The sequence below is a fragment of the Leucoraja erinacea genome, chromosome 9 (genome assembly GCF_028641065.1).
Source record: "Leucoraja erinacea ecotype New England chromosome 9, Leri_hhj_1, whole genome shotgun sequence".
Classification (NCBI taxonomy): Eukaryota; Metazoa; Chordata; class Chondrichthyes; order Rajiformes; family Rajidae; genus Leucoraja; species Leucoraja erinaceus.
In genome coordinates, this window is record NC_073385.1 from 14,832,952 (window position 1) to 14,858,330 (window position 25,379).

Sequence of the window (25,379 nt, forward strand, 5' to 3'; positions counted from 1 at the left end):
TAGCCAGTGGCTGAGGGAATGGGTGCCAAGGAATGGACAGATAAGTCAAATGTACCAGAGAGATATAAGTTAAAACTACGGCACAATAACACATTAGCATATGTTGGGCAGCACGGTGGCGCAGCGGTAAAGCTACTGCCTCACAGCGCCAGAGACCCGGGTTCGATCCCGACTACGGGTGCTGTCTGTACGGAGCTTGTACGTTCTCCCCGTGACCCGCGTGGGTTTTCTCCGAGATCTTCCGTTTCCTCCCACACTCCAAAGACATGCAGATTAGTAGGTTATTTGGCTTGGTGTAAATACAAATTGTCCCTAGTGTGTGGAGGACAGTGTTGGTGTGCGGGGATCGCTGGTCGGCGAGGACTCGGAGGACCAAATAGCACTTTTTCCTCTCTGTATTCTCTAAACTAAACATACAAAACCACACAAGGCTGGCCTACCTCTGGTTTATAAAGGGTTTCAAGACTGCTACAGTTATGAAGTTAGTGGACTGGAATCTGGAGATCATGAAAATATGAGTTCAAATTCCAATATGGCAGATGGGGGATTTTAATTCAATTAATTAAATGAATCGAGGATTTGAGAAAGAAAACCTCTGGTTTGCTGATATGGGCAGCAAGGAACTGCAGATGCTGATTTAAACCGAAGACAGACACAAAAAGCTGGAGTAACTTAGCGGGTCTGACATCATTTCTGGAGAAAAGGAATAGCTGATGCTTCAGGTCGAGACCCTTCTTCAGACTGAGGGGAAAGGGAAACGAGAGATATTGACAGTGATATGGAGAGACATTCTTGCTATTGAAGGAGTGCAGCGCAGGTTCACCAGGTTAATTCCCAGGATGGCGGGACTGTCATATGCTGAGAGAGTGGAGCGGCTGGGCTTGTATACTCTGGAGTTTAGAAGGATGAGAGGATATCTTATTGAAACATATAAGATTATTAAGGGTTTGGACACGCTATAGGCGGGAAACATGTTCCTGATGTTGGGGGAGTCCAGAACCAGAACCAGGGGCCACAGTTTAAGAATAGGAGTAAGCCATTTACAATGGAAACGATTAAACACTTTTTCTCACAGAGAGTTGTGAGTCTGTGGAATTCTCTGCCTCAGAGGGCGGTGGAGGCCGGTTCTCTGGATACTTTCAAGAGAGAGCTAGATAGGGCTCTTAAAGATAGCGGAATCAGGGGATGGGGAGAAGGCAGGAACGGGGTACTGATTGTGGATGATCAGCCATGATCACATTGAATGGCGGTGCTGGCTCGAAGAGCCGAATGGCCTACTCCTGCACCTATGGTGTATGGTCTATAGAGATATAGAACAAAAGGATATGCAAGTAGGTAATGATGATAAAGGAAATGGGCCATTGTTGGCTATGGGTTAGATGATACGAGTTACAGACAATGAGACTCACCAGGTTGAAGTTGAAACTAGTAGAACAACTAGGGTATGTATATGAGGGACGGAGAGAGAAGAGATGCAAGGGTTTGGTTCCCTCTTCCTGACTCTCAGCCTGATGAAAGGTCTCAACCCGAAATGTCACCCATTCTTTCTCTCCAGAGATGCTGCCTGTCCCGCTGAGTTACTCCAGCACTTTGTGTCTATCTCAGGTTTTCTGATCTCATTCTGTTGCTCTGATATGTGCACCTCTGGTACATTAATGTCGCATTCAAAACAAAAAATTGTGCCTTGTACATCTCAACTTCTTCTCACTCTACCACTGGTGATCAACCCATAAGGTCATAAGGGATTGGAGTAGAATTAGACCATTCGGTCCACTAAGTCTACTCCGCCATTTAACCATGGCTGATCCATCTCTCCTTCTTAACCCCATTCTCATGCCTCTTCCCATGACCTCTGACACCCGCACTAATCAAGAATCTATCTCTACCTTAAAAATATCCATTGACTTGGCCTCCACAGCCTTCTGTGGCAATGAATTTCACAGATTCACCACCCACTGACTAAATACATTTCTCCTCATCTCCTTCCTAAAAGAACTTCCTTTAATTCTGAGGCTATGACCTCTGGTCCTAGACTCTCCCACTAGTGGAAACATCCTCTCCACATCCATTCTACCCAAGCCTTTCACTATTCTGTACGTCCTCCCCTCATTCTTCTAAACTCCAGCGAGTACAGGCCCAGTGCCGACAAACGGTCATCACAGGTTAACCCACTCATTCCTGGGATCGTTCTTGTAAATCTCCTCTGGACCCTCTCCAGAGCCAGCACATCCTTCCTCAGATATGGTGCCCAAAATTGCTCACAATATTCCAACTGGGGCCTGACCAACACCTTATAGAGGCTTAACTCAGCTGTTCTGAGCCTAAGCTCTGAAATAGTCCAGCTAACTTTTATTGCTTCTCTCTCTTGCTTCTCCTTTTAAACATCTCCTTGAATTCTGCCACTTTGACCACGTCATAATCATAATCATACTCTATTAGCCAAGACATACACATAACGAGGAATATCATTTGCCGTCACAGTTATACCAATGAAAGCAACTGTGATGGAAGGCAAAGTACATTTTAACATCCCCATCCACCACAGTGACTCTCTCCCGATGTCCCTCACCAGGCGGGCGATAAAACAAGTTCCACTCTTCCCTTCTTAGGCCGCGCGGGGCGATTTACGGCCTCGAGCCTTCCGTTGTCGGGGCAATCTCAACCCCCACGGGCGATGGGGAGTCAAACGGCCTGAAGCATCGAGGGGATGTCAGGTCCCCCACACGGGGGCGATCGGACCCGGGTCGAGGCTGAAGTCGCCTCTTGCGACTTTGGATACTTCCCGGGAATCAGTCTCCTCTCCCGAGACCCGCGAGCTCCTCGATGTGAAATCCGCAGGCCGGACCTGAGCGTGCGTTCCCCGGAAGCCTCACAGGCTCCCATGGTAAGTCGACATTACAGCAGCGAGGGGCTCAAAGCCGTCCCCACGCTCCAAGGCCGGCCAGCTCCATGACGATTAGGCCGCAGAGCAGATCCGCAGCGGAGATAGTCTCCCGAAAACAATCGGGTCTCCGGCTGGTAATAGTTTAGTTTTGTTTAGGCCCCATGTGTACAGCCGAGGTACCGTCAAAGCCATTGTTTCTGTGCTATCCAGCCAAAGAAAAGATTTGAATACAATCTATTCATGAATGTACATGAATATTCATGATTACAATCAAGCTGTCCACAGTGCACAGATAAAGGATAAAGGGTGGAACATTTAGTGCAAAGATATAATCTTGAAGTCGGACTAAAAGGTAGGGTGCAGAAACATAGAACTGCAGATGCTGGTTTGTACCGAAGATAAACACAGAATGCTGGAGTAACTCAGTGCGTTCGGCAGCATCTCTGGAGAAAAAAGTGGGTGTGATGATTCAGGTCGGGACCCTTCAGTGGTTGGGTATGGGGTGGGGGAGGGGGAAGAGCTGGAGGCGAGGAAAGACTAAGAATATCGGGGTCAGCCAGTAATGGCCAACAATGCAAGCTATTCATTTACCGTGCGGCAACAGGCCCTTAAAAAGCAACGTCTGCGCCAAACCACGATTTTAACATAAACATACACCACTAGGACTCCTCCACATTACCTCACTGTGATGGAAGGTAAAACAAGTTCAATCTCTTCCCTTCTTTGTTCTCCCACGGTCGAGGGCCTCAAGCCTTCAGTTGTCGGGGCGATCTTGTCCCGTAGCCGGCATGGGCCCTCCGCGCCCGTAGGCGGGATCGAGCCTGTGGCTCTGTAAGTGCTGTAAGGCAGCAACTCTTCCACTGCGCCACTGTGACACCCAGCGATAGTGGAATATGTCATAGAGTCACACCGGCCAACATGCCCCAACTACAATAGTCCAACCTGCCTGTGGAGCGTCGATCCCAGGCAACTAAGTCGCAGGCTCCGATGGTAGTCTGTGCAGTACCCAGAAAGGGTCTCGCTCTGAGTCAGTCTCACCCATTCCTCCAGCTCCATGAGATAGGCTGCCTGCGAGCGGAGATACGCATTTTGTGTCCATCATCGCATTTAAGCAAGGTAATAGTCATGTGTACCGAGGTACAGTCAAAAGCCTTTGTTTCTGTGCTATCCAGTCAAAGAAAAGATTTGAATACAATCTATTCATGAATGTTTCTCCATATTTTTGTCTATCAAGCTGTCCACTGTGCACTCGTTCCATACACCCACCACATTTTGTGTGAAAAGATGTAATCTATTACAAAGGACTAAAGGTAGGGTCCAGGTGTGTCAAAACAAACCCATTAATAGAACCTTTGGCGAATAAATTGAAGGAAATTTTCTAGTCAACTCAGAATGCGTTCGGTAGCATCTCTGGAGAAATTGGGCAGGTGGGGTATAGTAGAATATGTCGGGATCTTCAATATAGTACAATAGGGACAATAGAAGAGCTGGAAACATAGAAAGACTAAGACATATCGGGGTCAGCCACTAATGGCCTTCCAAATGCAAGCTATTGGTTTAGTTTAGAGATAGAGCGCGGCAACAGGCCTTTAGGCCCACCGAGTCTGCGCCAACCAGCGATCCCCTGCACATTAATACTACCCCCCTACACACACTAGGGACAATATTACATATATACCAAGCCAGTTAACCTACAAACCTGTGTGTACGTATTTAGAGGAAACCAAAGATCTTGTTCGGCCCTTCGAGCAAGCACTGCCATTCAATGTGATCATGGCTGATCATCCACAATCAGTACCCCGTTCCTGCCTTCTCCCCATATCCCTTGACTCCATTATCTTTAAGAGCTCTATCTAACTCCTGAAAGCATCCAGAGAATTAGCCTCCACTGCTCTCTGAGGCAGAGAATTCCGCAGATTCACAACTCTCTAGGTGGAAAATTGTTTCCTTGTCTCCGTTCTAAATGGCCTACCCCTTATCCTTAAACTGTGGCCCCTGGTTCTGGACTCCCCCCAACATCGGGAACATGTTTCCTGCCTCTAGCGTGTATTATTCATCTGCCTCTATTATTCAACCCATTCCGATTTAGAAATCCAATTATGATCCAAGTAATTTATTTCCAATTTATGCAGCTGGGTTTGATATTTTCCAGGGTTGGGAGGGCAAAGGAATATCAAATCCATTTGAAATCCATCAGCAATCAGAAATGTGCTCAATCTGTAATTAATATCTTGCGTAAAAATTCCTAACAGAGAATTGAGCTGTGATACAGCCATCATATGTACAATTATCCATTGACTCCATTTGTACCTTACGCTGCCTCAGCAAGGCCAGCAGCATAATCAATGACCAGTCGCATTCTGGCCACTCCCTCTTCTCCCCTCTCCCATCAGGCAAAAGGTACAGAAGTGTAAACACGCACACCTTCATATTCAGGGACTTTTTTCCCAGCTGATATCAGGCAACTGAACCATCCTACCACGACCAGAGAGCAGTCCTGAACTACTGTATAGCTCTTTGGTGACCCTTGGGCTCTACTGTCTTTACCCTGCACTAAATGTCAATCCCTTATCATGTATCTACACACTGTAAATGGATCGATTGTAATCATGTATTGTCTTTCTCCTGACTGGTTAGCACGCAACAAAGGCTTTTCACTGTACCTCGGTACACGTGACAATAAACTAAACTGAAACTTTTTCCCACTTGTTTTAATGAAGTGTTTGAACAGGGAAATGCTGATGCTGGTTAATACACAAACAGACAACACAAAGTCTGCTAGAGTAACACAGCATGTCAGGCATCATCTCTGGAGAACATGGATAGGTGACGTTTCAGCTCAGGACACTTCCTCAGTCTGACCCTTCATCTGAAGTATAATTAGAAGGCAGTCACTGTGAAATCCAGACCCAAGAATAAGTTAGGTCTTTATTCTCTGGAACGCAGAAGGTTAAGGGGGGACTTGATAGAGGTCTTTAAAATGATGAGAGGGATAGACAGAGTTGATGTGGACAGAGTTGATTTCCCTTTGAGAATAGGGAAGATTCAAACAAGAAGACATGACTTCAGAATTAAAGGACAGAAGTTTAGGGGTAACATGAGGGGGAACTTCTTTACTCAGAGTGGTAACGGTGTGGAATGAGCTTCCAGTGGAAGTGGTATCATTTAAAAATAAATTGGATAGGCATATGGATGAGAAGGGAATGGAGGGTTATGGTATGAGTGCAGGCAGGTAGGACTAAGGGAAAATAATTGTTCGGCATGGACTTGTAGGGCCGAGATGGCCTGTTTCCGTGCTGTAATTGTTATATGGTTATATGGTTATAAGATACACAAATGCATTTCGTTGTCTAATGCATTTTGTTGTCCCTGTACTGTACACTGACAATGACAATTAAAATTGAATCTGAATCTGAAAATGCTGGAATCTTGAGCTAAAACAAAATATTGGAGGAACATAGAAACATAGAAAATAGGTGCAGGAATTGGCCATTCGGCCCTTCGAGCCAGCACCACCATTCAATGTGATCATGGCTGATCATCCAAAATCAGTACCCCGTTCCTGCTTTATCTCCATATCCCTTGATTCTGTTAGGCCTAAGAAGCTATATCTAATTCTCTCTTGAAAACATCCAGTGTATTGGCCTCCACTGCCTCCTGTGGCAGAGATTTCCGCAGATTCACAACTCTCTGGGTGAAAATGTTTTTCCTCGTCTCAGTCCTAAATGGCTTCCCCCTAATTCTTAAACTGTGTGACCCCTGGTTCTGGACTCCCATGACATGGGAAACATTTTGCCTGCAGGACTCAGCGGGCCAGGCAGCGTTTTCTTCAGTCTGAAAAAGAGCACTGACCCTAAATAATGCTTGTCCATTCTCCCTACAGTTAGGCATGGCAGGGATCGCTGGTCGGTGCGGACTCGGTAGGCCGAAGAGCCTGTTTCCTCCAGCACTTTGTTTTTTTAACCATGAAATCCAGTTGAAAATTCGTAACAAAATGTGAATCTTCCCACAAGGGTCACGGGGAAAATGTACAAACTCCGTACAGACAGCACCCGTAGTCTGGATCGAACCAGGGTTCCAGAGGGCTGTAAGGCAGCAGCTCTACCGCTGCGCCATTGTGCCACCCTAAAGCTCCCAATACTCACACGCATTCTCATTCTGTTGGACCAAAAGGCAGGAACGGGGTACTGATTGTGGACGATCACCACAATCACATTGAATGGCCGAGTGGCTGAATGACCTACTCCTGCACCTATTGTCTATTGTCTATTCAATGGAATTGAACGTACAGAGTTGAGTTTGACAAGATGCAACATTCTCTCGCAGTTTTAATGCTGACAATCGGCACGGTGGCGCAGCTGTAGAGTTGCTGCCTTACAGCGCCAGAGACCCGGGTTCGATCCTGACTACAGGATGCTTATCCATACAATTTGTACGTTCTCCCCGCGACCAGCGTGGGTTTTCTCCGAGATGCCCAGTCTCTTCCCAAACCCCAAAGACGTGCAGGGTTGTCGTTTAATTGGCTTGGTGTATGTGTAAATTGTCCCTGGTGTGTGTAGGGTAGTGTTAGTGTACGGGGATCGCTGGTCGGCGCGGACTCAGTGGGCCGAAGGGCCTGTTTCCGTGCCGTGAACTACACTAAAATATCAAAGATCCGGATTCTGAAATTCTATTTCAATCAAGTAGTTATGGTTTCAACTCTGCAAGGAATTGTGTGGGAGTGAATGTTTGTATTGTAGTGAGACCAGGCAGGTTGAGCAAAATATTCTTTATGAACAAAACAAATGCTCGAATCACCGCGTTCCTTGTCAAGATTTAACGATTCAGCTCTGGTCGATGCGAGGAGCACTAACTACTGATGACTCTCAAAAAACCCGCAGACGAACTGCCAGTCACGTGACAGTCCCGACCAATGATGAGGGTTCTTAATACCCAGCTCCACCACTAGGTGCCGCTACAGTATATTAAATTATGAGAGGTACAAATAGAATGGACTATCAGACCATCTTGCTTTCCCGGGGCGGTGAATGATAAACCCAAGAGCTCTAAGTTGAGTGGGGAAATTTTTAGAGGAGATGTGTGTGTGTGCTGGACAAGTTATTTTTCACACAGGTCAATGGTGAGTGCCTGGAACACACTGCCAGGGGTGGTGGTGGAGGCAGATGCGATAGTGGCATTTAAGACAGACACATGGACATGCAGGGAATGGAGAGATAGGGAGAGGAGATTAGCTTAAGATAGACACAAAATGCTGGAGTAACTCAGCGGGGCAGGCAGCACCTCTGGAGAGAAGTAATGGGTGACGTTTTGGGCCGAGACCCTTCTTCAGTCTTAACTTGGCATCATGTTCGGCATGGGCTTTGTGGGCCGGAGGGCCTGTTCCTGCATTCTACTGTTCAATGTCCTATGAAACCACATGAAAAGGGCTTGGCAATGAATTCACAGCAATGGGAATGGTTGTGGATTGAATATTGATGGGTCAATTAAACAGGAATCTGTTCCACTTTATGATCAGTGTGGGTGTCAGGGGTTATGGGGAGAAGGCAGGAAAATGGGCTTCAGAGGGAGAGATAGATCAGCCATGATTGAATGGCGGAGCAGACTTGAAGGACCGAATGGCCTCATTCTGGTTCTATCACTTATGACCTTTCGACTTTATGACATTTGCAAATGAACACAGGGGGATTGCCTTTGCTAATTTGCCCACAATCTTGAAGTAGTGACAACTTCCATACCGGGAGACGTGAAAAGCACATCATAAATAATCATTCTATTGAAATGCATCCCTATTAATCATGATATGAAGCATAGCCAATAATTATAATATTGAAGCAAGTCACAAACAGTTGTAGTATCAAAAGATCACTAGATGTGATAGTGGCATTTAAGAGGCTTTTGGATAGACACACGGTCTGCCCCTGTCAATAGACAATAGATGCAGCAGTAGGCAATTCGGCCCTTCGAGCCAGCCCCACGATTCAATGTGATCATGGCTGATCATCCACAATCAGTACCCCGTTCCTGCTTTCTCCCCATATCTCCTCAGCTATCTTCAAGAGCCCTATCTAGCTCTCTCTTGAGAACATCCAGAGAAATGGCACCTACCGCCCTTTGAGGCAGAGAATTCCACAGACTCACAACTCTCTGTGAGAAAAAGTGTTTCCTCGTCTCTGTTCTAAATGGCTAAATTCTTAAACTGTGACTCCTGCTTATGGACTCCCCCAACATTGGGAACACGTTTCCTGCCTCTAGCATGTCCAAACCCTTAACAATCTTATATGTTTCAATAAGATCCCCTCTCATCCTTGTAAACTCCAGAGTGTACAAGCCCAGCCGCTCCATTCTCTCAACATATGACAGTCCCGCCACTTAGGTGATTTTTTTAGGCGACTACAGGTGACTAGGCTGTCGCTACATGGTCGCCAGAGTGTCACCTGTATGGACATGAGTCGTCTCCTCAGTTTCCCAAAGAATCGTAGCATTTTTCTGGTCACCGCTGGATTTTGAAATGTTCAAAACTTTTCGGCGACAGTCGGCGACAGTGGGTTTGACGCCAATGAGCGTAGCTTGACTTCTCCTGACGTAGGTGCTGTCGTAGGTTGTCGCCAGGTGACGTAGGTTGTCGCTGGTGCTGACTTCGTTTTTGTTGTTGTTGTTAAAGTAATGATTCTATTTCAAATTTTATGTCGAAGGGGAGGTCCAGTTTCGCTTTCTCGGCGACCTGCTACGACTATGACAGTCACCGGCAGTCGCCTAAAAATAGCCTAAGTGGGACAGGCCCTTTAGGAATACAAGGATGTGGATCATGAACAGGCAGATGAGATCAGTTTAACTGGGTATTATGTACAGTACAAACATTGTGGGCTGAAGGGCCCATTCCTGTGTTGTACTGTTCTATGCAGTCAGAGTCTGTATGTGATTATTTATGTATTGTCCACATTTATAGGCAGTTAGGTCATTGCACCTCTGGTTACAGTATTAATAAACATATCATTTTTAGTTTAATTGAATTTAGAGATACAGCGTGGAAACAGGCCCTTCGGCCCACTGAGTCCACACCAACATTAGTTCTATCCTACTTTCACATCCCAAATGTGGGAGGAAACTGGAGCTTCCGGAGAAAACCCACGCAGGTCACGGGGAGAATGCACAAACTTTGTATAGACAGCGCCCATGGTCAAGATAGAACTGAGCCTCTTACGCTGTGAGGCAGCAACTCTACATTGTATTAACACAATGTGTTAACTAACATGTTGGTTTCAATGTCCATGTTCGTAATTTTTTTATTTAGTTTAGTTTAGTTTAGAGATGCAGCGCGGAAACTGGTTCTTTGGCCCATCGAGTCCGCGCCGACCAGCGATCCCCACACATTAACACTATCTTACACACTGGGGCCAATTTACAATTTATACCAAGCCGATTAACCTACGAACCTGTACGTCTTTGGAGTGTGAGGGGAAAACGATGATCTGGGTGAAAACCAATGCATGTCACGGGGAGAACGTACAAACTCCGTGCAGACAGCACCCGTAGTCGGGATCGAACCCTGGGCCCCGACGCTGTGAGGCAGCAACTCTACCGCTGCGCCACCGTGCCGCTCACGGTGTTATTTAAGTTGTGGGCCCAGGACAAGTTTGGAGGGATATGGACCAAACGCAGGCAGGTGGGACCAGTGTAGCTGGGACATGTTGGCCGGTATGGGCAAGTTGGGCCGAATGGCCTGTTTCCACGCTGTATCACTCTATGACTCGATGACTCTTGGTGACATAAGTTTATTTTTCTGCACAGTGTAAAGACTGAGGAAGGTTGCCATTGCGCGAGATATAGATGGAGCTGACGGCTGAAGCAGCTGAACCGAGTGTCAGAGCAACTACTGTGGCTCAGTGATCTGTTGTTCACAGCTGATGCTCACCGTTTAGCAGAGTGGTGCAATACATGGTCTTTTCTCAGCCAAAGACTGCATGTTTGACATGAGGTGCAATGTCTTTACTCAGAGGGTGGTGAATTTGTGGAATCCTTTGCCACAGATCTCTGTAGAGGCCAAGGTAGTGGATATTTTTTAAGGCAGAGATAGATAGTCTCTTGATTAGAACGGGTGTCCAAGGTTATGGGGAGAAGGCAGGAGAATGGGGTTAGGAGGGAGAAATTGATTGAATGGTGGAATAGACTTGATGGGCCAAATGGCCTAATACTACTCCTATTCTTTACGACTTACAGTATGACCTTATGACTTTATAACTGCTGGGCACCCTTTACAGTTGCAAAAAAGGAAGAAACAAAATAGGGGTTAGAAAACAAGATGTTAGATTTACAATTCATCAGTGTAGGAAGGAACTGCAGATGCTTGTAAACACAAATTAGTATTTTTCATTTAGATAGACACAAAGTGCTGGAGCAACTCAGCGGGTCAGTCAGCATCACAGGAGATGGCTGTGGAGGCCAAGTCAGTGGATATTTCTAGAGGCAGAGATAGATAGATTCTTGATTAGTGGGGGTGTCAGACATTATGGGGAGAAGGCAGGAGAATGGGGTTTGGGAGGGAGTGACTACTAATCAAGTCCGTAGCGGCGACTGCGGAGGGTTTATGTCCCCGACCACGGATGAACAAAGGAGGAGGACTGACTGAACTTTGTTGCCTTCCACCACAGTGAAGAATGCTGTGGTGGATGTTTGTGTTAAATCTTATTGTGTATCGTGTGTTCTTTTTAAGTGTATCGCTGCTGGCAAATTCATTTCACTGCACCTTCAGGTGCCTGTGGCGAATAAAATTGACTTTGACTTTGACTTTGACTTTGAAAGATAGATCAGCCTTGATTGAACGACGGAGTAGACTTGATGGGCCAAATGGCCTAATTCTGCTCCTATCACTTCTGAACTTATGAGAAAAAGGATTGGTGACATCTCAGGTTAAAACCCTTCTTCAGACTGACCTTACAATTATAATTCATCTTCTGGGTGTATTTCAGTTGCAGTGAGTTTAAAACATGACATACTTTGAGATGAAGATAATGGATTCAGAACGATGATCAAATTGTAATTAAAGATTCATGTGGAGTAATTGGAAAACGATCTTCAATAAAACCCTTGTGTTCCAAACATGATATCTCAGCAGAAAGGAAATCGGACTAAATTAATTCACAGTTCGTTTAGAGATACAGCGTGGAAACAGGCCCTTCGGCCCACCGAGTCCACGCCTACCAGCATTCATTCATACACTAGTTCCATCCTACACACTAGGGACAATTTACAGAAGCCGATTATCCTACAAACCTGCACGTCTTTGGAGTGTGGGAGGAAACGGGAGCACCAGGAGGAAACCCACACAGTAACGGGGAGAACGTACAAACTCCGTGCAGACAGCACCCGTAGGCAGGATGGATGGAACCCATATCTCTGGCGCTGCAAGGCAGCAACACTACCGCTGCACCACCGTGCCTCCCATTTCATATATGCTGCTTACAAATAAAATAAAATAAAACGTGGACTTTACAGAAAATAAACGCAAAATGGTGGAAATACTCAGCAGGTTGGGCAGCATCATCTAGTTGCTTGGAACCCAGAACACATGTAATACTCAGCTGGCCAGGCAACAATAATGGATCGACTGGGCTAATATTCACAGGAATTTAGACGGATGACAGGGTATTCGTATAGAGACATATAAAATTCTGAAGGGACTGGACAGGCTAGGTGCAGGAAAAAATGCCCCCAATGTTGGAGTCCAGAACCAGGGGACACCACAGTTTAAGAATAATGAGTAGGGCATTTAAGATTGAGATGAGGAAAGACTTTTTCACCCAGAGAGTTGTAAATCTGCGGCAGTGGAGGCCATTTGGCCCAACTCGGCCATGATCAGCATGGATCATAGCCAAAGGATTTGAGTATAGGAGCAGGGAGGTTCTACTGCAGTTGTACAGGGTCTTGGTGAGACCACACCTGGAGTATTGGTCATTTTTGGTCTCCAAATCTGATGAAGGACATTATTGCCATAGAGTGAGTGCAGAGAAGGTTCACCAGACTGATTCCTGGGATGGCAGGACTTTCAAATGAAGAAAGACTGGATAGACTCGGCTTGTACTCGCTAGAATTTAGGAGATTGAGGGGGGATCTTATAGAAACTTACAAAATTCTTAAGGGGTTGGACAGGGTAAATGCAGGAAGATTGTTCCCGATGTTGGGGAAGTCCAGGATAAGGGGTCACAGTTTAAGGATAGAGGGGAAATCCTTAAGGACCGAGATGAGAAAAAACATTTTTCACACAGAGAGTGGTGAATGTGTGGAATTCTCTGCCTCAGAAGGTAGTTGAGGCCACAGTTCATTGGCTATATTTAAGAGGGAGTTAGATGTGGCCCTTGTGGCTAAAAGGATCAGGGGGTATGGAGAGAAGGCAGGTATGGGATACTGAGTTGGATGATCAGCCATGATCATATTGAATGGCTGTGCAGGCTCGAAGGGCCGAATGGCCTACTCCTGCACCTAATTTCTATGTTTCTATGTTTCTATGATGCCCCATCTAGAGAAAGAAAAAGGGTTAACGTTTCAGGTGGGCAAGACATGTTAACTCTCTAGGATTCTATTCCCACCTCGGAGGCGGAGCAGCGATTTAATAGAGGAGTATACTGTAAAATCATGATGGGAATAGATTGGGTTAATTCCAGAATCTTTTACCCATGTGAGGAGAATCAAGAACTAGAGGGCGCAGGTTTAAGGTGGGAAACATAGAAACATAGAGAATAGGTGCAGGAGTAGGCCATTAGGCCCTTCGAGCCAGCACCGCCATTCAATATGATCATGGCTGATCATCCACAATCAGTACCCCATTCCTGCCTTCTCCCCATATCCCTTGATTCCTTCAGCCCTAAGAGCTAAATCTAACTCTCTCTTGAAAACATCCAGTGAATTGGCCTCCACTGCCTTTTGTGGCAGAGAATTCCTCAGATTCACAACTCTCTGGGAGACAAAGCTTTTCCTCATCTCAGTCCTAAATGGGCTACCCCTTATTCTTAAACTGTGTGACCCCTGGTTCTGGACTCCCGCAACATCGGGAACATTTTCCTGCATCTAGCCTGCCCAATCCTTTAAGAATGTTATATGTTACTATAAGATCCACTCTCATCCTTCTAAATACCAGTGAATACAAGCCCAGTCGACCCATTCTTTCATCATACGTCAGTCCCGCCATCCTGGGAATTAACCTGGTGAACCTACGCTGCAAGTGTCAGAGGCTATGTGGAGAAGGCAGGAGAATGTGGATCGGAGGGAGAGATAGACCAGCCATGATTGAATGGCGGAGTAGACGTGATGGGCCGAATGGCCTAATTCTGCTCCTATCACTTATGAACGCATTAAAGCTGACATTAAATCGTGGTATTGTGCGGCACTGGATAGTTAGGTCTTTTCGATCAGAAGAACAACATTCAGACCACGTCCATATATTATGTCCGTTATTAATTTACTGACTGACCAAAAAAAAAAAAAATATTTGGTGGCTTTGCAATATTTTTTCAGTGGGATTAAAAATCCAACAGAACAGAGATGGACGTGGTAATTAGCTGGGGGAAAAGTAACTTCAATTGTTGATGAGAAAATAACATGTAAGCCACTGACAACAATTTAAACCAAGAGTTTTCGTTCTCTTCTCTCTTGAAGGAAAATCATTTAATCATCCAAATGATTTTCATAAGTTAAATAAGCTGCAACTCAATATGATAACTTTCTGCTCAGTTCAGTTCAGTTTAGTTTAGAGATACAGTGTGGAAACAGGCCCTTCGGCCCATCTAGTCCATGCCAGCCACTGATCGCCAGTGCACTAGTACTATCCTACACACATGAGGGGACATTTTGCAGAAGCCAATTATTAACCTACAATAGACAATAGGTGCAGGAGTAGGCCATTCGGCCCTTTGAGCCAGCACTGCCATTCACTGTGATCATGGCTGATCATCCCCAATCAGTACCCCCGTTCCTGCCTTCTCCCCATATCCCCTTGACTCCGCTATCTTTAAGAGCTCTATCTAACTCTCTCTTGAAAGCATCCAGAGAACCGGCCTCCACTTCCTTCTAAGGCAGAGAATTCCACAGACTCACAACTCTTTGGGTGAAATAGTTTTTCCTCATCTCTGTTCTAAATGGCTTACCCCTTGTTCTTAAACTGTGGGCCCTGGTTCTGGACTCCCCCAACATCGGGAAAATGTTTCCTGCCTCTAGCGTGTCCACTCCCTTAATTATTTTATATGTTTCAATAAGATAACCTCTCATCCTTCTACACTCCAGTGTACGTCTTTGGAATTTTGTTTAGTTTAGTTTAGTTTAGTTTAGTTTAGAGATACAGCGCGGAAACAGGCCCTTCGGCCCACCGAGTCCGCACTGACCTGTGATCCCCACACATTAACACTGCCTTACACACACAAGGGACAATTTTACATTTATACCAAAGCCAATCAACCTGCACGTCTTTGGACCGTGGGAGGTAACCAAGGAGATGCTCCACACAGGTCACGGGGAGAATGTGCAGACTCCGTACAGAAATGCACCCTTAGACAGGATCGAACCGTAGTTCCCCAGTTCTCCCGGGTGGGATTGGAAACCATACTCGTCAATCAACAAGATAACGTTCTGACCACTGAATCTTACAGAGTTTTGTCTAAGTAGGTGCTGGATGGGCAGAGGGGTCTTTAAGTGGGGGTGTGACCGTATAAGGCACTGGCAAGTTTTAGGGTTCCCCTCAACAACCCTGCAACTCCATCCAACAAAGTCGCAAAGGAATGAAAAGAAGTTTCCAATACGCAACGGTGTGGTTTGACTTAGGAGTTTGCAGGTGTTGACGTGCACTCAGTGGGTCGGGCAACAATGAAGACACAAACTGACGAGTAACTCAGCGGGACAGGCAGCATCTCTGGAGACGTTTCGTGTCGAGACCCCTCTTCAGACCAGAACGTGGAGGGAGTGGACAGAAGACGTTTCAGGACTTAAAAGAACAGATCGCGTAAGACAGCGCCCGAGTCCCAGGTTCGATCCTGACTACGGGCGCTGTCTGTACGGAGCTTGTATGTTTTCCCCGTGACCTTCGTGGGTTTTCTCCGAGATCTTCGGTTTCCTCCCACACTCCAAAGACGTGCAGATTTGCAGGTTAATTGAAAGTGGGCACAAAAGCAGCTATATCACGAAATACTAGTGCTCGTGCATGGGGTGATCGCTGGTGTTGGTGGACTGACCTCCCAGGTCCGAAAGCCACTTTAGAGATCCACTCTGTATCACTTAAGTCTAAAGTCTAAAAGTCGGGAGAGCTTCTTCAGACCCGAAATGCCGTCCATCCGTTTTCCTCCCCAGATGCTGCCCGACCTACTGAGTTCCTCCAGCACTTTGTGTTTTGCTCAGGATTCCATCATCTGCAGGTCCTTGTGTCTTCCTAAAGTTCTCTGAGTGGTGCTGTAGTATCCTTTCTAGATCGCTCTGTTTGCAAGTCTGCAAGGTTTGCAGAAATTAACACAAGTTGCTGCAGTGCATCTTATGGATGGTATACACAGCAGGGCAAACTGCACGATCTTTGCCAAGCACATCACCACAAAAAACCTGATCAATGGAATGCAAAACAGAAGGCTTGTAGGTCTGTGTAAGAAGGAATTGCAGATGCTGGTTTAAACCGAAAGATAGACACAAAAACCTGGAGTAACTCAGGGGGACAGGCAGCATCACTGCAGAGAAGGGGCCACAGTTTAAGAATAAGGGGTAAGCCTTTTAGAACGGAGATGAGGAAACACTTTTTTCACACAGAGAGTTGTGAGTCTGGAATTCTCTGCCTCAGAGGGCGGTGGAGGCTGGTTCTCTGGATACTTTCAAGAGAGAGCTAGACAGGGCTCTTAAAGATAGCGGAGTCAAGGGATATGGGGAGAAGGCAGGAACGGGGTACTGATTGTGGATGATCAGCCATGATCACATTGAATGGCGGTGCTGGTTCGAAGGTCCGAATGGCCTACTCCTGCACCGATTGTCTATTGTCTATTGAACGGGTGAACTTTTTGGGTCTGAAGAAGGGTCTCGACCCGAAACGTCACCCATTCCTTCTCTCCAGAGATGCTGCTTGTCCCGCTGAGCTACTCCAGCTCTTTGTGTCTGTCTAAAAGCCCTGTCCCACGGTATGAGTTCATTCCAAGAGCTCTCCCGACTTTTCCCTGATTCAAACTCGGAGATTTACGGTAATGGCCACTCGTCGGTATTCAGGGCTCTCGTGGACATTTTTTATCATGTTGAAAAATCTTCACGAGTCTTCCCGAGCTTACCTGCCGTTAGCGAGTCTTCCTGAGTACCTGCCGTTAGCGTAACGAGTTGCTAAGAGACGTCCCCGAGCTCCGACGTACCCGCTACGTTCATTCTCTGTGCTTACCATGAGATTGATTTTTCTAATGCTCGGGAGAGCTCTTGGAATGAACTCGTTTCGTGGGACAGGGCTTTTAGGCTTGTAGGTCGACTGGGAACTTAAAATTGGAAGGAAGTGGAGGTAGAGTAGTGAATTTAAACAGATAGTTAATATCCAAACTCTGACGTGTGGAGCATTTTATTTACAACTTGCATACTTAGGAAGCAGAATGTTTGTGAATTCTAATATCTGTGAGTGGGAGATTTAACGAGGCTAGATATCACGAGCACAAAAGTAGATTTGGGGAAAGTTCAAATCAATTATATTCATCAATTCAAGTAGCTTCATCCTAGTCTTCGAATCAACTTGTCTCTCTGGTTGGTTACTGACAAATCTTTTGTGAATTACAATATATTCATTTAGCCCATCATTCTGATAAATCAGTACCTCTTAAAATGAAATCAAAAATCTGTGGCTCTCAAAAGGACATAACCCCTTGAATTGATGGAATATTATTGAATTTGCTTAATTATGTATTGTAATCCTTGAATTTATTGCATTAGGGCTGTAATAAAGGTTGGGTTTTAAATAAAGCCCTTGTAGTTTAGCTAGAAAATCATGTGATTTAGTGAGCAGATATGGAGGGGATGTTTCCACTAGTGGGAGAGTCTAGGACCAGAGGTCAAAGTCTCAGAATTAAATGGCGTTCCTTTAGGAAGGAGATGAGGAGGAATTTATTTAGTCAGAGGGTGGTAAATCTGTGGAAGGTTGTCGAGGCCAAGTCAGTGGGTATTTTTGAAGGCAGAGATAGATAGATTCTTGATCAGCACGGGTGTCAGTGGTTACGGGGAGAAGGCAGGAGAACGGGGTTAGGAGGGAGAGTTAGATCAGCCATGATTGAATGGGAGCAGTTGACCTGATGGGCCAGATGGCCTAATTCAGCCCCTATCACCTTATGATTCTGTGTAACCTGTGGGATATTTAAAGGAAGGACATTGGTTTTTATCAATAACGAAGGGTAGAGATTTATTGACCAGAGGGTTCAACTATGCATTCAAATTAATCTAGAAATAGTGAGACTTTATTGCAGTCCAAATGAAGATTTTGTTTAAAGGCTGATTGCGAATGTATGTTTGAAGTAACACTGTTTGCTCAAACTATTCTTCAGGTAAAGGACCAGAGACGCTGTACGCTGGGCAGAAGCTCAACGACAATGACTGGCACGCGGTCAGAGTGGTCCGACGTGGTAAAAATTTGAAGCTGATGGTCGATGAAGTCACTGCAGAAGGTATGATTATTTGTGTCATCTAATTGGTCTTGCGTATTACTGATTTATGTGAGAAAAAATTCAAACTTGAATGAATGAATGAATGGATAAATAAATGAATGAAGGATTTAGATGGATGAGAGGGCATCTTATTGAAACATATAAGATTATTAAGGGTTTGGACTCACTAGATGCAAGATACATGTTCCCGATGTTTGGGGGAAGTCCAGAACCAGGGACCACAGTTTAAGAATAAGGGGTAAGCCATTTAGAACGGAGACGAGGAAACACTTTTTCCACACAGAGAGTTGTGAGCCTGTGGAATTCTCTGCCTCTGGTGGAGGCCGGTTCTCTGGATACTTTCAAGAGAGAGTTAGATAGGGCTCTTTGCGGAGTCAGGGGATATGGGGAGAAAGCAGGAACGGGATGCCTCTTCTTCTTGTTGCGTATGGCGTGCACAGCCTAAAGTTGCAGGACAACTTGTTCTACTTGATCTTATTTGATTGTGCACACCGGGTTGATTGCATTCGTCGAAACAGGGCGGACCACGTGAAGGTTGCAATCTCCCATCCCAATGGGGTACTGATTGGGGATGATCAGCCATGATCACATTGAATGACGGTGCTGGCTTTCAGGGCCGAATGACCTACCCCTGCACCTATTGTCTGTTGTCTATTGAATGAATGAACAAATCCTTTATTGTCACAAGTGACAAGTCACAGTGAAATTCTTTGCTTGCACACCCAAGGTATGCGAATAGTCGCCACATAAAGGGCACAGACAAAGTTACAAAGCAGCCCCTCGCCAGCTACATCTTTGTTCTTCCCCGAACCACCTCCCCCCACGCTGGCTCCTCCATTGTTCCTTGCCCCGGCAGCGGCGTCCTCACTCCCACGTGGTCCGTCCTCGTCCATCGGTCAGCGCCATCATCGGCCGCCGCCCTGACCTCTCCACTATCGCCGACGGGTCCTCTCCGGACGCCGAACCCGTCCCCAACCGCGGGCTCCGTCGACCCAGGGAACCGGTCGCTGGCTCCGACCCGCGAGCCTCCTGCCTCGCCTCCTGCCTCAGCTTTTCCATCGCGGCCTGCGATTTAAATATCCTGCATAATTAATTTTAATTTCTGTATTGAAATGAATTGAATTGAATTGAACTGACTTGCTTAAATTGAATTGAAGTCTAGTTTAGTTTAGTTTAGTTGGGAGATTTTAGCGCGGAAACAGGCCCTTTGACCCACCGAGTCCGCGCCGACCAGCGATCACCCCGTACACTAGCACTATCCTATGCACACCAGGGGCAATTTACAATTTTACCTAAGCTAATAAACCTACAAACCTGTATGTCTTTGGGGTGTGTGAGGAAACCGGAAGAGCACCCGGTGGAAACCCATGCAAGCAAAGGGAGAACGTGCAGACTCCACGCAGACAGCACCTGAGGTTCCTGGCGCTGTGGGGCAATGTTTCCACCAGCTGTGCCCTTCAGGGAATGGAGGGGATATGCATCACGTGCAGGCACAAGGGGTTAGCTCAACTTGGCATCATGTTCGGCATGGACATTGTGGGCCGAAGGGCCTGTTCCTACCTTGTACATTTCTTTGTTCTCAGTTTAACCACTCATAAATCTAAAAACATATTTGGGAGATACGTTATTAAGTAGAGAGGGGCAAAGAGAAGGTGAAGCCTGTTGCCGTCAGAGCGGCCCAGTGGCACAGCGGTAGAGTTGCTGCCTTACAGCGCCAGAGACCCGGGTTCAATCCTGACTGCGGGTGCTTGCCTGTGCGGAGTTTGTACGTTCTCCCCATGACCTGCGTGGGTTTTCTCCGGGTGCTCCGGTTTTCCTCCCACACTCCAAAGACATACAGGTCTGTAAGTTAATTGGCTTCGATAAAAATTGGATCTTGTCCCTTATGTGTAGGATAGTGCTAGTGTACGGGGTGATCGCTGGTCGGCATGGACTCGAATGGCCTGTTTCTGCACCGTATCTCTAAAGTCTAAAGTTCAAACATCTTACTCATAGAAGGGAGACAAAGAATGCTGGAGAAACTCAGTGGGTGAGGCAGCATCCATGGAGAGAAGGAATTGGCGACGTTTCAGGTCGAGGCCCAAAACATCGCCAATTCTTTCTTTCTCTCCATAGGTTCTCTCCGGCATTTTTTGTCTACCTTTGATTTTTCTAGCATCTGCAGTTCTTTCTTTAACATCTTACGCACAGAGCAGTACAGCACGGAAAAAGGCCATTCGGCCCAACTCATCCATGCCAAACAAGATGCCCTACCTGCTTGTTCTATTTGGCCCACATCCCTCTTAAGTCCTCCCAGAGTTAGCTGAAGACTTGTGAGAGTTGGATTGTGTGGAGTATTTCCATTACCACAATCTACAGCATCGACAAGATGGCGCCCGAGCGAGGCGGCAGGGTGGCGCGGCGGTAGAGTTGCTGCCTTACAGCGCTTGCAGCGCCGGAGACCCGGGTTCGATCCCGACTACGGGCGCTGTCTGTACGGAGTTTGTACCTTCTCCCAGCGACCCGCGTGGGTTTTCTCCGAGATCTTCGGTTTCCTCCCACACTCTAAAAACGTACAGGTTTGTAGGTTAATTGGCTTGGTAAATGTAAAAATTGTCCCTAGTGTGTGTAGGATAGTGTTAGTGTGCGGGTGATCGCTGGCCGGCGTGGACCCGGTGGGCCGAAGGGCCTGTTTCCGCGCTGTAACTCTGAACTAAACTAAACTAGATTCTCTGCTTGCTGGTCCCAGAAGTAAATCTATAATCATTCATTAGAATCGCTCCACTCTTTTGAACCTTTATTACAACAGCAGCATTTCTTACTTTTATCTTGCGTTAAAAGTTGTCCCCTTTGTGCACTGTGGACGGCTTGATTGTAAATCATGTTATAGTCCTTTCTTTGACTGGATGGCATTCAATGTGATCATGGCTGATCATCCATAATCAGTACCCCGTTTCTGCCTTCTCCCCATATCCCCTGACTCCGCTATTTTCAAGCTCCCTCTTGAAATTAGAGAGAACCGGCCTCCACTGCCCTCTGAGGCAGAGAATTCCACAGACTCACAACTCTCTGTGTGAAAAAGTAAACTAAACTTACAACCCAGCGGTATGAATATTGATTTCTCTAACTTCAAGTAGCCCTTGCATCCCCTCTCTCTCTGTCCCTGCCCCACCCAAGTCGTTGTACTAGTTTCAAAGTCGTCTTGTTGAATCTCGTTGTCTGTAACTTGTTTTCACCTAGCCCCCAGCCCAACAATGGCCTGTTTTCTTTGTCATCGTTACTTTTATTGCATATCATTCATTCATTTGTTCTACATCTCTCCACATTACTGTCCATATCTCTCGTTTCCCTTTCCACTGACTCTCAGTCTGAAGAAGGATTCCGACCTTTTAGAGTTGAAAATCTGTGGAATTCTCTGCCTCAGAAAGCAGTGGAGGCCAATTCGCTGGACGCTTTCAAGAGAGAGTTGGATAGAGCTCTTAAAGATAGCGGAGTCAGGGGATATGGGGAGAAGGCAGGAACAGGGTGCTGATTGTGGATGATCAGCCATGATCACAGTGATCAAGTCTAGGGGCCGAATGGCCTACTCCTGCATCTATTGTCTATGTCTATTGACCTGAAACGTCACCCATTCTTTCTCACCAGGGATGCTGCCTGACTCGATAAGATACTCCAGCTCTTGGTGTCGACCTAAATTAAACTAAACTTAAAGAACTGTTCCTTTGACAGAGAAATGTGAAGACGTCTAACATGGGCATTTTGGGAAGTCTAACATGGGCAGGACCGATACAGTGAACGGTAGGACTCTCGGCAGTGTTGTAGAGCAGAGGGTTCTTGGAGTACAGGTCCATCCTTTGTTGCATTACAGGTAGATAGGGTGGTCAAGTAGGCTTTTGGCACATTGGCCTTTGTCAGTCAGAGCATTGGGCATAGAAGTTGGGAGGTCATGTTGCAGTTGTACAAGACGTTGGCGAGGCTGCATTTAGAATATTGTGTTCAGTTCTGGGCACCACGTTATTGGAAAGATTGTGTCAAGCTGGAAAGGGTGCAGAGACGTTGCCGGGACACGAGGGTCTGAGCAATAGGGAGAGGTTGAGCAGACTGGGACTCTATTCCTAGGAGCGCAGGAGGACGAGGAGCATTCTTATAGAGGTGTACAAAATCATGATTGCTTAGATGCACAGAGTCTCTTGCCCAGAGTAGGGGAATCAAGAACCAGGTGACATAGGTTTAAGGTGAGGGGGGGGGGGGGGGGGAAGGTTGAATAGGAACCTGAGGGGTAACCTTTTTTCACACAAAGGGTGGTGGATGTAGGGAACATGCCTCCAGAGGAAGTAGTTGAGGCAGGGACCATCGCAACGTTTCGGAAACATTTAGACAGGTACATGGATAGGACAGGTTTAGAGAGACAGGTGCCAAACACAGGCAGGTGGGACTGTAAATTGCTCATTCTTAGCTTCCCCCCAGTCTAGTTTCAATCAAAAACCACCGAATCAAGCACTTGACCAACTAATCTTTATTTTGACAAATCACAATTACAGTTCAACAACTGTACCTATCCCACCACGGGTTTGATCCTCGTATCTGCCTGTTCAAGCCCTCTAAGCCTCGCTCAAACAGAGACACACCAGAAGCTCCACGCAGTCCCAAGCGACCTCCCAGAAGATCGACGCTGGACCTCGTGGTAGCGGACTTTTATATGTCCCTCAGATCTCGAGGGGCCGAACCACATGGGGTGGTCTCTTAATAATCCATTACAGATATCGATTAACCCCCATATATAACAGGCACTTCCCTAACCCAATAATACAGTAGCTAATACACTGTATAAGAAAGAAAGCCCTAGAATGAAGCAAACAAGAACAAACATTGAAACATGTGCCCTGAGATTCAAACAGTTTCTCTGCCTCGGAGGGCGGTGGAGGCAGGTTCTCTGGATACTTTCAAGAGAGAGCTAGATAGGGCTCTTAAAGATAGTGGAGTCAGGGGAGATGGTGAGAAGGTTGGAACTGGGTACTGATTGGGGATGATCAGCCATGATCACATTGAATGACGGGCCTACTCCTGCACCTATTGTCTATTGTCTATTATCACTCTATGACTCACAATCCCTCTTCTGAATTCTGTCAGATGCTCCTCAGTTAAATGTGTTCCTGTCCCTGCAGTTTAAATACACAAGTAACAATCACCACACAACCTGCTTTCATTTCATCCCTGTCATTATCAGACGCTGCCTGTGGGAGTTTGCCTTGTTCAATTAGTTTGCTACATTCGTGATATTACAACACCGATTATGCTTCACAAAATGATTAATAGTCTTTTCAAGATTGTCGTGAGGTTGTGAATACACGCAGATTCTCTAACTTATCGCAAACAAGAGAGAGGGTGGGATGCTTCACAGTCTTTTGTTTTAATGTTGAGCTTGTTAGAGGAGATCACCATGAACCCCAGATGAATACAAACAATGAATAAATTGCTCGTACCCAAGAGGGAGGAAAATGATTTTCTTTTTCAATTTCAGCGGGATGACCATGTTTCATGCAAACGGAACTCTTGTTTTTTTAAGATTCAGTCTAGACATTGTCAGATTCACTCACAAACCTCTTGCACAAGACTAGGAAATAGAAGGGGAAATTGAGCGGACATTTCTTTACTGTTTAGTAACTTCACACATCTCCTACTATCTCAAACAAAATGGACAACGTCTGCCTCAGAGGGCGGTGGAGGCCGGTTCTCTGGATACATCCAAGAGAGAGCTAGATAGGGCTCTTAAAGATAGCGGAGTCAGGGGATATGGGGAGAAGGCAGGAACGGGGTACTGGTTGTGGATGATCATCCATGATCACATTGAATGGCGGTGCTGGCTCGAAGGGCCGAATGGCCTACTCCTGCACCTATTGTCTATTATTGTCCTGGTTGAACTGCATCTCTAAAGTCTAATGCATGCCAAAAATAGTCAAATAGTTCATCAGTCTGAACAAGGGTTTAGATGGCATCCGTGGAAAGAGAAAGGGTCAAAGAACATTCTAATAAATGGTCCTTGATCTGAAATGTTCAGTTTCTTTCACAGTTTGCAATTTGGTTTGGTTTAGTTTAGTTTAGTTTAGAGATACAGCGTGGAAACAGGCCCTTCGGCCCACCGGTTCCGCGCCGACCAGCGATCCCCGCACATTAACACTATCCTACACACACTAGGGGCAATTTGCATTTACACCGAGCCAATTATCCTAGAAACCTGCACGTCTTTGGAGTGCGGGAGGAAACCGGAGATCCCGGAGAAAACCCACGCGGGTCACGGGGAGAACGTACAAACTCCGTACAGACAGCACCCATAGTCAGGATTGAACCCGGATCTCTGGCGCAAAAGGGCATCGACTTCAGGGCTTTTTTGGAGCTTGGGCATGTTACAGTGAAGTGTTCCATGTAATTATATGAGGTTAACCGAGACAGGCCGGTTAGTCCAGTCGATCCTTGTTCCACATCTCATCGAATATTCCCGGCCAGACTGACTGCCTCCTTTTTATTTTTTTTGATCTGACCATTTCCAAAGTAAACCAGCAGATGGCATTTGGCAGCTGTCAATGCTGCTAAAAATGCTGGAGAAACTCAGCGGGTGAGGCAGCATCTATGGAACGAACGAATAGGCGACGTTTCGGGTCGAGACCCTTCTTCAGACTGATGTCAGTAACCTGGAGTTGAGTGGAGCGACAGGCTCGTAGATTCTCAATTCACTGGTGAATACTTTGCCACCAGAAAAGATAATTACGGATATTATATTGAGCGTAAGAACCAACGAACTCATTTACTTAAAGTAGTATTTAATGCTTGAAGGTTAGTTCAATCCCACATACTTTAAAAAAAGTGTTGGAAGC

General features: G+C 46.2%; 1 protein-coding gene across 7 annotated transcripts in view; it reads left to right on the forward strand.

Annotated features, from left to right (window-relative positions):
* Positions 1–25,379, forward strand: part of nrxn3a (neurexin 3a) — a 1,361,409-nt gene that overhangs the window by 651,713 nt on the left and 684,317 nt on the right. For all 7 annotated transcript variants that reach the window (XM_055640186.1, XM_055640188.1, XM_055640185.1 and 4 more), the window contains exon 10: positions 18,409–18,528. In XM_055640186.1, the coding sequence (XP_055496161.1) occupies positions 18,409–18,528 (120 nt within the window). The remainder of the gene's footprint in view (positions 1–18,408; positions 18,529–25,379) is intronic.